This window comes from Erpetoichthys calabaricus, chromosome 5 (assembly GCF_900747795.2).
Source record: "Erpetoichthys calabaricus chromosome 5, fErpCal1.3, whole genome shotgun sequence".
In the NCBI taxonomy this organism is placed as follows: Eukaryota; Metazoa; Chordata; class Cladistia; order Polypteriformes; family Polypteridae; genus Erpetoichthys; species Erpetoichthys calabaricus.
Genome location: NC_041398.2, coordinates 32709234 through 32723412, shown reverse-complemented (window position 1 = coordinate 32723412; position 14179 = coordinate 32709234). Strand labels below are relative to the sequence as shown.

The 14179-nt window shown below is 39.4% G+C and overlaps 1 long non-coding RNA gene and 2 gene segments (V, D, J or C); 1 reads left to right on the top strand and 2 right to left on the bottom strand.

The window, feature by feature from the left end:
* The window catches only part of LOC127527777 (uncharacterized), a 77004-nt gene extending 75086 nt beyond the window's left edge, over positions 1-1918 (top strand). Inside the window, exon 3 of the long non-coding RNA XR_007934896.1 lies at positions 1789-1918. This is a non-coding gene — a long non-coding RNA (uncharacterized LOC127527777). The remainder of the gene's footprint in view (positions 1-1788) is intronic.
* LOC114651605 (immunoglobulin kappa variable 1-39-like) lies at positions 988-1927 on the bottom strand. The segment is given in 2 exon segments: positions 988-1688; positions 1820-1927. Coding segments are annotated over 2 exon segments (369 nt in total).
* Positions 1928-11777: 9850 nt separating this feature from the next.
* On the bottom strand, positions 11778-12377 carry LOC114651603 (immunoglobulin kappa variable 1-39-like). The segment is given in 2 exon segments: positions 11778-12112; positions 12239-12377. Coding segments are annotated over 2 exon segments (369 nt in total).
* Between the last annotated feature and the right edge of the window lie 1802 nt (positions 12378-14179).

Below are 14179 nucleotides of genomic sequence, written 5' to 3'. Positions count from 1 at the left end.
GTGCCTATACTCTACAAAAGACTCCATTCTGTCACCACTTTCTTCTATGTCTGTGATTTTTGCTGATTTAGGTTTTCAATAATCCTCTAAACAGAGGAAGTTTTTCTAATGACATTGTGACATTAATGTTATTTTAATTTGTCATAAAAACACAAAAGTGATGTAATATAACATGGCTTTTCCATTCTGATTACTTTTTAATATACAGAGTACAGCATAACAGGTGTTCAGGATGGAACCTTTGCACATTGTATATCCTATCTCAGACAAAGCAAAACGCCTTGGTAATCAATTGCAACCAGTGACAAATTAAAAAAATATAGGAAAAAAGTATCTTTGAAATAGATTCTATTACAACAACGAATACATTCTTTTCAATTTTTAAAAAGCTGTATCATTGTGAGATACGTCAGTTCTTTTCAAAACAAAGAACTTTTGTGAATTTGAAAAAAAAATCAGCAGAAACAGTTGTGCACAATTAAAAAAATAACCTTGCATCTTTTTATTACCTAAAGTTTAAATACCTGCGGTGGGCTGGCACTCTGCCTGGGGTTTGTTTCCTGCCTTGCACCCTGTTTTGGCTGGGATTGGCTCAAGCAGACCCCCGTGACCCAGTAGTTAGGATATAGTGGGTTGGATAATGAATGGATGGATGGATGTTTAAATACAGAAAGCAGAAATTGATCTAGTACAGGAATATTTAACGCATGAACAAATATGTATAGGATGATTAAGAGTATGCTGCTCCAGTGACCTGATAATATTATTATTACTTATTTCTTTGGCGTTTTCATTACAGGCGACTGATAACATTTGAGATACTGCTGGTTTCATTTCTTTTTCCAAATTAGAAGACATAAAGGTGCAGCGAGCGGCTCATGGTCACACAGTGTCAGTACCAGGATTTGAACCGCAAGGTTTGATGTCTGAAGCCTTGATCACTATGCCACACTTCCTGCTAGTAATGTTAGCTTTTATATTAAAAAAAATAAAATACAAATACTGTGCACAAAAAAGTATTTACTTAGTTGCAAAGTACATGCAATACATTCAAAAAACCAACGACAATATAACTAAGATCCATTGCCTTATGAAATTTTCCAGGCAAAGACAACTAACACAGCTAGTAAAATAGAAATATTTATAATATTATTTCTTTACCCTAAAGGTTTTCTGGATTGGGTCATTTTCTCATGTATTGCCCTTTCTGTAATATGTTGTGATCAGAAGACTCTCTTTCTCTTTCTGTTCTCTTTTTCTCTTTCTTCCTCCTTTGTCTGCCAACCCCGTGACTTCTCTCTTATCACCAGAAAAATTAAGAGCAGCAGCTGCACAGACAAGTCGAGGGAGTTTTTGTACGGCTCTGTGTCACTGTGTGAGAGGGTAGCTGTAGCGCTGCTGACAGTAGTAATGTCCTGCATCTTCAGGCTGCACGTTACTGATGGTCAGCGTATAATCCAGTCCAGAGCCACTGCCACTGAAGCGACTTGAGATCCCAGACTGCAGAGTGCTTGCTAAGTAAATCAAGAGTTTTGGAGCTTCTCCTGCTCTCTGCTGATACCAGGCAAGATAGTCAAGGATGCTATCGGAAATGGAGCTGCTGGCCTTACAGTTCATGCTGACAGTTTCTCCTGGCCGTGCAGAGAGACTTGAGGGAGACTGAGTCATAATGATATCTCCACAGGACCCTGGATAGAAGAGAATATAAGAGATTAAATAAAGTATAATTAGTTTATTTTTTAGAAATAAATACAATTGCAGTACTACTGAGTAGAATTCACATAACAGGTGCAATAATTTATTTATTTCTAGACCTCACCTTCAATCATCACAAAGAAGGTCACCAAAAATCGAAGAGAAAAATCCATCTCCACTGTGTCTTAGAGACAGGCTTAACTGACTCGATCTCAGTGACTCCACTCTTTATGTCTCAAGCAGCTTTGAGGAGAGACGTCAGCATGCAAATCCTGAATGGGGGAAGAAACAAAGGAAATGAAGTGAGGGTGTGCTCAACAATGAACTGAGAGAAGGGAGAATTCATGCATCTGCCATTTTGTGGTTTTATCAAAGCCTCACTCATTTTGAGCTAAGGAAGGCTGGATATCATTTTTGTCCTAAACACTCGGTGATCTGACTGTCCAATCCCTGCATGAGCTGTGCAGCTGTATATGTGATTATGGCTTGGCTGTAACACTTACTGAATATTTTTGTTTTTGTCAAAAAATGAAATTGCTATAACAAATGCTAACCATTTTTGCCTTTGTTCTGTTTTTTTTTCAGCAATATAAGTTCAAGTGCTTCTTGCATGATGTAGTGCATCGATGTATAAAGTAAAGATTACTGATGTAGATGAACCCAGCAACAGGCCTTGGAATATGAATAAAAGCATGATATTATCCATCTATCAATTTTCTAACCATCTTATCCATTACAGGATTGCAGGGAAGCTGAAACGTATCCCAGAAAGCATCTGGCTTAAGGCAAGAACAGTCCTTGGACAAGACATCAGCTGATTGCAGGGTGAACACACACACACACACACACACACACACATCAGTGGTCGGTATAACATCACCGGTTTGCATACTGTAACCTGCATGTCCTTGGAGGAATCTGGAGAACCTTGAGGAAAGCCACATGGACACAAGAAAGACTTGCAGACTTCACACAGGGGCCACCTGGAATGGGAACCCTGTCCTCATTAATGCAAGGCAGCAGTGCCACCATTGTGCCATTCATAACATAAGAAGAGGAGGAAGACCAAGCTCTCCTGGAGGACTGAAAGAAGAAAGAAAAAAAAGAAAAGAAGAATCGTGTTGTGTTTGTGTCATCGTTGAAGTGTTTTGTAAAGGTATTTGTGCAAATAAACCTTTTATTTAAACCGGGACTTGTGTCTCTGAGATTGTGTCTGAGGTTTTGGGTGCTGCAACGCCCCCTACTGGTCACACTCAAATAAGCCTTTTACTTACATTGGATTAAGAAAGTATTCGGATCCCTTCACTTTCTACACACTTTGTTGTTTAATAGGTTTAATTTTACATTAATACATTTTTGCATTTTTTTCACATCAATGTACATTCAGCAATCCACAATGACAATGCAAAATCATGCTTGCAGAAAGGATTACAAATTTATCAAAAAATCAATAACTGAAATCTCTTCTTCATGTACAGTAAGTCTTCATACACTTTGCTGTGGCATTCCAAGTCATGGCCTGGTGCAACTTGTTTGCTTTTATTTTCCATGAGATGTTTCTATAGTATAGTACCTCAGTGCGTCTCGGGAACTGCAGGTCTGACATTGTGGTCAGCAACACAGGAGCGCCACAGGGGACTGTACTTTCTCCGGTCTTGTTCATCCTGTATACATCGGACTTCCAATACAACTCGGAGTCCTGCCATGTGCAAAAGTTCGCTGACGACACTGCTATTGTGGGCTGCATCAGGAGTGGGCAGGAGGAGGAGTATAGGGACCTAATCAATGACTTTGTTAAATGGTGCAACTCAAACCACCTACACCTGAACACCAGCAAAACCAAGGAGCTGGTGGTGGATTTTAGGAGGCCCAGGACCCTTTTGGACCCCGTGATCATCAGAGGTGACTGTGTGCAGAGGGTGCAGAACTATAAATACCTGGGAGTGCAGCTGAATGATAAATTAGACTGGACTGCCAATACTGATGCTCTGTGCAAGAAAGGACAGAGCTGACTATACTTCCTTAGAAGGCTGGCGTCCTTCAACATCTGCAATAAGATGCTGCTGATGTTTTATCAGACGGTTGTGGCGAGTGCCCTCTTCTACGCAGTGGTGTGCTGGGGAAGCAGCATAAAGAAGAGGGACGCCTCATGCCTGGACAAACTGGTGAGGAAGGCAGGCTCTATTGTAGGCATGGAGCTGGACAGTTTGACATCTGTGGCAGAGCAACGGGCGCTCAGCAGGCTCCTGTCAATCATGGAGAATCCACTGTCATCCACTAAACAGTGTCATCTCCAGACAGAAGAGCAACCTCAGCGACAGACTGCTGTCACTGTCCTGCTCCACTGACAGACTGAGGAGATCGTTCCTCCCCCATACTATGCGACTCTTCACTTACACCCGGGGGGGGGGGGGGGTTGGGGTAAACGTTAACATTATAAAAAGTTATTGTCTGTTATACCTGCATTGTTATCACTCTTTAATTTAATATTGTTCTTTATCAGTATGCTGCTGCTGGAGTATGTGAATTTCCCCTTGGGATTAATAAAGTATCTATCTATCTATCTATCTATCTATCTATCTATCTATCTATCTATCTATCTATCTATCTATCTATCTATCTATCTATCTATCTATCTATCTATCTATCTATCTATCTATCTATCTATCTATCTATCTATCTATCTATAACCTGCGGTAGGCTGGCACCCTGCCCGGGGTTTGTTCCTGCCTTGCGCCCTGTGTTGGCTGGGATTGGTTGTGTTAGGATATAGCAGGTTGGAAAATGTGTTACTGACTGACTGTTTCTATAACTTGATTGAAGTTTACCTTAGGAAAATTAAATCAAATGGACATTGTTTAGAAAGGCACACTTTTACCTCTGAATATCCTACACTTCACATTGCATGTCAGGATGAAATATTAGCCATGAAGTCCAAGGAGCTTGGAACCACCATGACACCTCCTAAGTTGTCCATCTTGCCAAACTGAGTAATATGGTGAGAAGGGCCATGGACAAGGTGATGACCAAGACCCCAGTGGCCACTCAAATAGAACTTCAAAAGTCCTCAGCTGAGATGGGAGAGTCTGTCTGAAGGCTGACCACCTCACCAGCACTCCATCAGTCACACATTTATGGTAGAGTGGGTAGACAGAAGCCACCCAAGTAAAAAGATTTTGACATCCCGTTTGTACTCTACGAGCACGAGGAAAAATACTTTCTGCTCTGAATAGACAAAAACTGAACTTTCTGGGCAGAAATACAAGCATTATGTCATGAATAGATCAGGCTCTGCTCATCACCTGCCTAATACCATCTCTACAGTGAAGCATGGTGGGGGCAGCATCATGCTATGGGGGCTTCTCAGCAAAAGGGATAGAGAGACTGGTAAGAACTGAAAGAAGATCCCTTGTCACCACTGCTATTTGCAATCACCATTGAACCACTGGAGGTCACTGTTGAAATGCTGATCAGATAAAGGGGATTGTCAGAGAAGGACTTGAATAGAACATTTCTCTATATGCAGATGATATGGTACTGTATATATCAGACCCACAAAATACTGTGCCTGCAGTCTTAACAGCACTTACAGAATTTCAAAAGATCTCTGGTCTCAGAATTAATCTAAATAAAAGTGTACCCTTTCCAGTGAATTCTCAAGCATATAATATTAGATTGGACACTCTACTTTTTATCATTGCAGAACAGTTTAAATACCTAGAGGTAAACATCACAAGCAAACACAAAGCTCTTTATCAACAAAATTTTGCCGTCTGCATGGAAAAAATTAAGCAAGACTTGCAGAGATGGTCAACCCTTCATCTTACTCTAGCTGGAAGAGTGATTCAGAAATTGTAGAGGGAGAAGTGTTGCCCAGATTAAATATGCTGAAATCAAACAAGTCACCCGGACCAGATAATATTTACCCTTGATTTAGGAGGCTAGTGAGTACATATATAAACCCTTAATACACATATTTTTAGGAAGTCACTGTGCAGTGGAAAGATTCAAAAGTACTGGAAAATTACAAATATTATCCTGTTATACAGTATAAAAAGGGTGACCGGGCAGATCCAAGCACCTATAGGCCAGTAAGCTTAACATGCATCACAGGAAAATTAATTGAAGGAATTATGAAGGATAACATTGATCAGCACCTGGCAAGTACAGGAGTTTTTTCTGAACAGTCAGCATTCAGAAGAGGGAGGTCGTATTTTACTAACATGCTAGAATTCTATGAGGAAGCAACAAAAGTATACGATCAAAGTGGAGCATAGGATATTAATTTTTATGACTTTCAGAAAGCATTTCATAATGTGCCACATGAGAGACTGGGCAACAAACTAATAGAAGTGGGAGTTCAGGGTGATGTTTTTAGATGGGTGCAGAATTGGATCAGACACAGGAAGCAGAGGGTGATGGTGCGAGGAACCTCATCAGAACTGGCCGATGTTAAGAGTGATGTTCCACAGGGGTCAGTGCTAGGGCTGCCGCTATTTTTAATATATATATATATATGATTTAGATAGGAATATAAGTAACAAGCTGGTTAAGTTTGCAGATGATACCAAGATAGCTGGATAGGCAAATAATTTGGAATCGGTCAAATCATTACAGAAGGACTTGGACAGCAGACAGGCTTGGGCATATTTGTGGCAGATGAAATGTATTATCAGTAAATGTAAAGTATTACACATAGGAACTAAAAATGTTAGGTCTGAATACACAATGGGCTGTCTGGAAATCGAGAGTACACCTTATGAGAAAGATTTAGGAGTGAAGGTGGACTCTACGCTATTAACTGCTAGACAGAAGCCATTAAGTAGGCAAACAGAATGTCAGATTATATAGCACCTTGAGGTGTGGAGTACAAGTCCAAGGAGGGTCTGCTCAAGCTTTATAATACACTGGTGAGGCCTCATTTGGAGTACTATGGGCAGTTTTGGTATCCGGAATAAAAAAGGTCCAGAGTAGAGCGACTAGGCTCATTCCAGTGCTACGGGGGGATGAATTATGAAGAAAGATTAGAAGAGCTGGGCCTTATCAGTTTATGGAAAAAAAAGATTAAGAGGTGACATGACTGAAGTGTTTAAAATTATGAAGGATAATAGTGCAGTGGATCGAGACTGTTATTTTAAAATGAGTTCATGAAGAACATGGAGACACAGTTGGAAACTTGTTAAGGGTAAATTTTGCTCAAACATTAAGAAGTTTTTCTTTACACAAAGAATGATAGACACTTGGAATAAGCTACCAAGTATCATGGTAGACAGTATGACTTTAGGTACTTTCAAAACTCAACTTGATGTTTTTTTAGAAGAATTAAGTGTATAGGACTGGCAAGCTTTGTTAAGCTGAATGCCTGTTCTTTTCTAGATTGTTCTAATTTTCTAATGTTCTAATCTTGTAATAAATATCTGAGATGATTTTGAACACAGTAATATATGCATTTTGTGAGTGTAAGATTTACTTGATAAGCATCTGACATTTCTATGGTTTCCCTGTTGTCACTGAGGTTTTTTAGATTTCATTGTAACTACAATGAGGGTCATTTATTAATTATTGTTTGTCTGCTTCCTCCCATTAGATCACTTTACAACAAGCAATTTGATCAGAGGCACCGACAGCATGTCAAGAGAACAGAACTCATTGTAGTGTACAATTACTACCATCACACCAAGACCACAGTCTTAAAAGAAGTTAATATAATAACACCTTATCATAATGCTAACTGTGTAGCTTATTTCATTAGAATCAATTGATGACAGAAAGCTTTCTTCTCATTCCTTCTGCTCAATGCTTACTTAATGCAGTGGAGGACAGCTGTTACTGATTCGATTTATTTCACTTTATAGGTATTTTGTAAAAATGTGATGTGATGGTGTGGGTCCAACTCCATGGTCCCTCTTCTCGTTTGGGAGCCTCTTGAATCCAACACCGTCAGAAATGGTGGGATGACCCGGCAATGGGGTCGAGGAGGCCTGAGAATAGAGCCCAGGCATGAGCCTCAGTCCAGCAAGGGATCCTCTCCATAGCCATGGGACGGCAGGCAACCAGACCTGAGGAACGTCAGCTGTGTCTGCTGTTAGGGCGACTCCTCAGCTGCAAAGATAAGCATCACTGTTAAAAGAAGAAGGCATCGGGTTTTTAAAAGCAACTGTTCCTGCCGGTTGTTTTTAACCTCGTTTTAATGGACTTATTTATTGTGATTTTAACCTCCACTGATACACCTTTTTATGGATTATTTAATTATGGATATTGGAGCACTGCACTTTTTGGGACACTTGTTTTTGTTTGATTGTTTTAATAAAAGCACTGAACACTTTTGCTCCTTCCCCTTGCTTCATGTGGTGTCCTCACTTGTACAGCTCATCCCGGTCATGACTATTGACAGTGTCTGGTTCAATTGGCTCCCAAATGAGATGAGGAGCATGGAGCCGGACCTGCACTGTCACATGTGTTGATATGGTTTTGCTGCATTCTCAAATACTTTTTAAAGTTTTTTTGTGTTCATGTCTCATCTCAGTGACTCCTGTCTTAGAATCGGTGCCAAGACTGGCTGCACATGTGCCACTGATCAGGGCTTGTTTTTTATGGGTATCTGTCACTGTGTGAGTGGGGCTTCTTCTGTCTGCAGACAATAATAATGTCCTGCGTCTTCAGGTTGAACTCCACAGACAGTCAGAGTGAAGTCAGTCCTTGGTCCACTCCCACTGATGCGATTTGGAATCCTAGACTGTCTGCCTTAAAGTTAAGGAGTTTAGGAGCTTCACTAGGTCTGTGATGGTACCAGACAACCTATTTGATCTACAGTAGGAACTATATATTAATTTACTTGTTTTACAATTAACAGTAACATCTTCTCCTGCCCTTGTTGATTTAACTGGTGGTGTCTGGGTCACAGGTATCTCTCCATTGCCTTCTATGAAATAAAAGATAATTTAACATTTTGTATATTAATATATGTATTTAAACAGTATTGAATATGATTCATATATTAAATTGTAGAAGAGTCTACTAATAATAATATTTACATGTATAATCCATTTTTTAGCTAGCGCTGCTTTCTAAGTGTAGGCTATAAAATAACTCTCATACCATGAGTGAAGAAGACAGAGATGCAGAGGAACGGCACAAGAGGCGACATTGTCACTTCAGATCCTTGTCAGTCTGCCTCACTCAGAGGATATAAACACAGCCAGTGCAGTCAGGTGGGCACGTAGACACAAAGGGGCGTGTCTATGCAAATCACCTGCCTCAGTTCAGTGCCAGTCAAGCTGCACTGCTCCACTAACCTGTTGAATGCAACTTCTCTTTTCTATCACTCAGGGTCCTGTTAACAGACAGTTTGTGTTTGTTGTATTTGGTTATAACATTATGTCTTTTCTTCACTGTCCTGATCAACTTCACAGCTTTGTTTGCTGCTGTCTTTCCACATTTGTTTCTCCTTGTCTAATTTACAGTGCCCTCCATAATGTCTGGGACAAAGATATATTTTTCCTTGATTTACTCCTCTACTCCACAGTTTAAAATTACAAATTAAACAATTCAGATGTGATTAAATACAATATGGCAAAACACAGGTGGACTAAGTGACATTTTCCAACTGAAATCAAGATAGGAATTTAGATAGGAATTTTTAGTTTTGTAATGCATATGCATTGAAGGACCTCCTTACAAACGCTATCGAAAGGGCACAAAATCGCTAAAAGTGTCATCTTCTTCTCCCCTCACAGTGTTGAGAAAGCATCCGGTGTGGGCATCTGACTCTATCCCAAAATGATGTACAGGTTACGTGATGTACCTTGTCATAACACAATGCACTGTAAATATGACAAGAGCAATGAACAACCCAATTGATGACATGACTAACATTTCTTTCACAGACCAAAATCACACATGGAGTGCCGCAGTGGGCTTTAGCAGGTCCTGTTTTTTTTGACAGCCCCATAGCCTTGACTTCCTAAGATGAAAAGAAAAAACTCCCAATAAACCCTTATAGGGAAAAAAATGGAAGAAATCTTGAGAAAGGCAGTTTAAGGAGAGACCCCTTTCCAGATACTACTGGCCATGAAGTACTTTGAAAGTACTGGTCTGATTTGTTCACTGCTGGAAAAAATACTGACCCTGAATACAATTAAATAAAAGTGAGTCCGAGTCATAATTTTTGATTTTCACTAAACAAGAAAAGACTATGGAACTATGTTTTTCAAAACAGTATAAGGAAAATAGAAATAACATTTTAGTACCTCATGCCAGTGCCATGGATATACATGATGGTGGCAACTGAGTATTGTCTGCCCTACAAAGCCCTGGGTGAGACTGAGATTGGTGATTTCTCCCCTGTTTGACCAAAAAAAGGACTGTGAAACACTCAAAAGTATTAGGAATACTCAGGTGTCCTTCTGTCTTGGCATGTGAAGAGTAGTTTGCTTCAAATGAGGCGAGTCTGGTCAGTTATAAAATTTTTGGGTTCAGAATAAAATGAAGGAGAGATGGAAAATGTAACCTTCAACAGAAGGAATTGAGACCTGAGTAGATCAGAGGCAGGTGAGCAGTTTATCTTCTGGGTCATTTGTCTCCTGGCAAGAGAAAAGAAACAAAGAGGTCCACTCTCACTCATGTACTCCTGTAAATCAGCCACTGTAAGGTCAAATAGCTCCTTTCAAATCTATCTATCTATCTATCTATCTATCTATCTATCTATCTATCTATCTATCTATCTATCTATCTATCTATCTATCTATCTATCTATCTATCTATCTATCTATCTATCGGATTAATAAAGTATCTATCTATCTATCTATCTATCTATCTATCTATCTATCTATCTATCTATCTATCTATCTATCTATCTATCTATCTATCTATCTATCTATCTATCTATCTATCGTGTTCATAAGAATTAGTTATAAATGTTTTGAAATAACTTCAATCATTTGTCCAGTGCCCCTTGACTCACCAGTACGAGAAAACTACCACATATGATAATACCATTTCATGTCTAGTTAAGCAAGATGGCAAGCTTTTGGGAGTCCCACTCCAAGACCTGTACAACTCTATTTTCTAGGCCTTTTTTGGACCACATTTTATGCAAGAAATTACACCCTTATGATAAAGAGTAAACCATAAGGTGCCTTAACCAAAAATGATCAGAAGGACTTGAAGTTGTGCAGGCCACATCAACCGACCTCAGGGGTTTACTCCCTAATGGAACACAAGGGGTCAAAGTTATTCCTTTTCAGAAAACCTTGAAAAAATGGGGATCTTTAATATAGGCAGTTGGAGTGACATTTTATGCTATTTCAAGGTTACTGATCACTAATTTTATAATATTTTTATTATTTGATTCTTAACTGGTGGTTCTAGCCCTCTAAGGACACTTGCAGAAGGTTAAAAAGAACAAATTTCAAACATAAGCATATAGAATATTGTTTTAGACTATTGCAGGGTTAATGATCACAAATTTGATGATATTTTTGATCCTTTACTAGAAATGTAGCCCTCTGTGGACCTCTAGCAGAGGATAAAAAAATGACACATTTCTATAACAATTGAGAATATCTGGACTTTAAACATTTAGACTAAACTGCCCAATTTACAATTTTCAAATATCTGATGTAGCAATTTTTTTTTTTTTTTTTGCACTTCTATCTTAGAAGTAAATTATTACACTGATGAACACCCCAAATTAGAGCATCTTATGATAATTCAGACTTTTCTGTCTTTAAATCAGATAATATTGCATAGATAGATAGATAGATAGATAGATAGATAGATAGATAGATAGATAGATAGATAGATAGATAGATAGATAGATAGATAGATAGATAGATAGATAGATAGATAGATAGATAGATAGATAGATTTTTTTAATGTATTTAGTTCTTCTTTATTCCAAAGGTTTTCTGGATTGGGTCATTTTGTCACGTGTTGCCCTTTCTGTAATATGTTGTGATGTGAAGACTCTCTTTCTGTTCTCTTTTCCTCTTTCTTTCTCTCATGTGTACCAACCCCATGACTTCTCTCTTAGCACCAGCAAAATTAAGAGCAGCTGCTGCACAGACAAGTCAAGGAAGTTTTTGTACGGCTCTGTGTCACTGTGTGAGAGGAGTGCTGTAATGCTGCTGACAGTAGTAATGTCCTGCATCTTCAGGCTGCACGTTACTGATGGTCAGCGTATAATCAAGTCCAGAGCCACTGCCACTGAAGCGACTTGAGATCCCAGACTGCAGTGTACTTGCATAATAAATCAGGAGTTTTGGAGCTTCTCCTGCTCTCTGCTGATACCAGGCAAGATAGTTAGTGCTGCCACTAGTAATGGAGCTGCTGGCCTTACAGTTCATGCTGACAGTTTCTCCTGGCCGAGCAGAGAGACTTGAGGGAGACTGAGTCATGATGATATCTCCACAGGACCCTGGATAGAAGGGAATACAAGAGATTAAATAAAGTACAATTACTTTATTTTTAGATATAAATACAATTACAGTTTTACTCAGTAGAATTCATATAATAGGTGCAATAATTTATTTATTTGTATCACCTTCAATCAACACAAAGAAGGTCACTAAAAACAGAAGTGAGAAATCCATCTCCACTGTGTCTTAGAGACAGGCTTAACTGACTCAAACTCAGTGACTCCACTCTTTAAGTCTCAAGCAGCATTTGAGGTGAGACGTCAGTATGCAAATCCTGAATGGGGAAGAAACAAAGGAAATGAAGTGAGGGTGTGCTTAACAATGAACTGAGACCAAAGTGAGCACCCAAAATGGGAAGAGCCTTGGTTAGGGAGGTGACCAAGAGCCCAATGAGGACTCTAACAGTGCTTCAGAAGTCCTCTGCTGAGATGGGAGAAGCTGTCGGAATGATGAACATCTCAGCAGCACTCCAACAATCAAGCATTTATAGCAGAGTGGCTGGACAGAAGACATACCTGAGTAAAAAGCATCTGACAACCCCTTTCTATTCTAAGAGCATAAGAAAAATATTTGTCTGGTCTGAAGAGACAAAAATGAAACTGTTTGTGCAGAACTCCAAGCACTATGTCTGGCAAAGACCTGGCAATGCTCATCCATTGTCTAATAACATCTCCATGATGAATGATGTTGGGGCAGCAGCATGCTACATGGGTGCTTTTCAGCAGCAGGCACAGGGAGACTATTTAAAATTGACTGAAAGATTAATGCAGCCAAATACAGAGAGGTTCTTGAGGAAAACCTGCTCCAGAGTGCACTCAGCCTCAGAATGCAGCAACTGTTTCAGCACAATAACCCAAAGCATACAGTCAAGACAATACTGAAGTAGCTTTGGGACAAGCAATTGTCTGTCATTGAGTGTCCCAGCCAAAGCCCAGACTTAAACTCCATGGAACATCTGTGGAGGGACCCGAAGGTGGCAGCTTAGCAATGTTTTACCCATCCAATATGATGGAGATAGATAGATAGATAGATAGATAGATAGATAGATAGATAGATAGATAGATAGATAGATAGATAGATAGATAGATAGATAGATAGATAGATAGATAATGAATTAATGGGAAATACAGAAACTGGGAAAATAATCCACTGATAATTAAATCTTCAACACAATAAATTGTTTATAGCTGAATCCTATCTCAGGAGCAAAGCTGGAAGCAACAGTGAACAAGACAGGTGGGCCACTCGACCACAATCTCTCCTGGGACCAATTTAGTGTCACCGTTCAAATAACATGCACATGCACAAAATGTGTTCTACTTGGCAGAATACAATCCTCACAGCAAAAGATTTGAACCCAGGGAGCTGTATCCATTAAACAGAATAAGACAGCAACTGCATCACCCTTCCATGCCGTGTTTTATGATTTGGAGGATGTGATTTTTCACAAATGCACTTTTGTGTTTACTGCCACTTCACTTGTTCTAAACCAGTTCTATGTTAGATGACACTTTGGATTCATTGCTGCTGGGACTGGCACTGCCTTCCATCCAGACTTGGCTTCTGCACTGCCCACAGTGCTGGTTCAAAATATATACAGTAGTGACACTATAATGTAGTACATCGGTACAGCTACTGTTCTACCCTGAACCAGTTCTGTATTAACTGACATATTGATTCTTTCCAGGATGAAACCATGAGCTTGATAAGCAGATCAGAAAATAGATGGATGGGATTTGTGTCTTAATTGTATTTGCTGCTTACCCTTCTTCACATGGCAGGAAACAATATGAGAGAGTACATATCTCCATCATTAATTAGTTTTCATCTAGCAGCCTATAGAATCTTATTTTTTTAAACATGTGTTCCAGCTGCTGATCCACTTTCCCATTCTTAGACTCTGCCAATGTTTTCAACTTCATTGCACTTTTCACTTTCCTTTCATTCTGTTTCCTATTTCTAGCCACCATTCCTCTAGTATTACAGCTTCTAGGCTCTGCCAAATAATTCTCATTTGATTATTCCTTCTACTGGTCTGCCATCTAGTCCCAGTTTGTACTTAAATG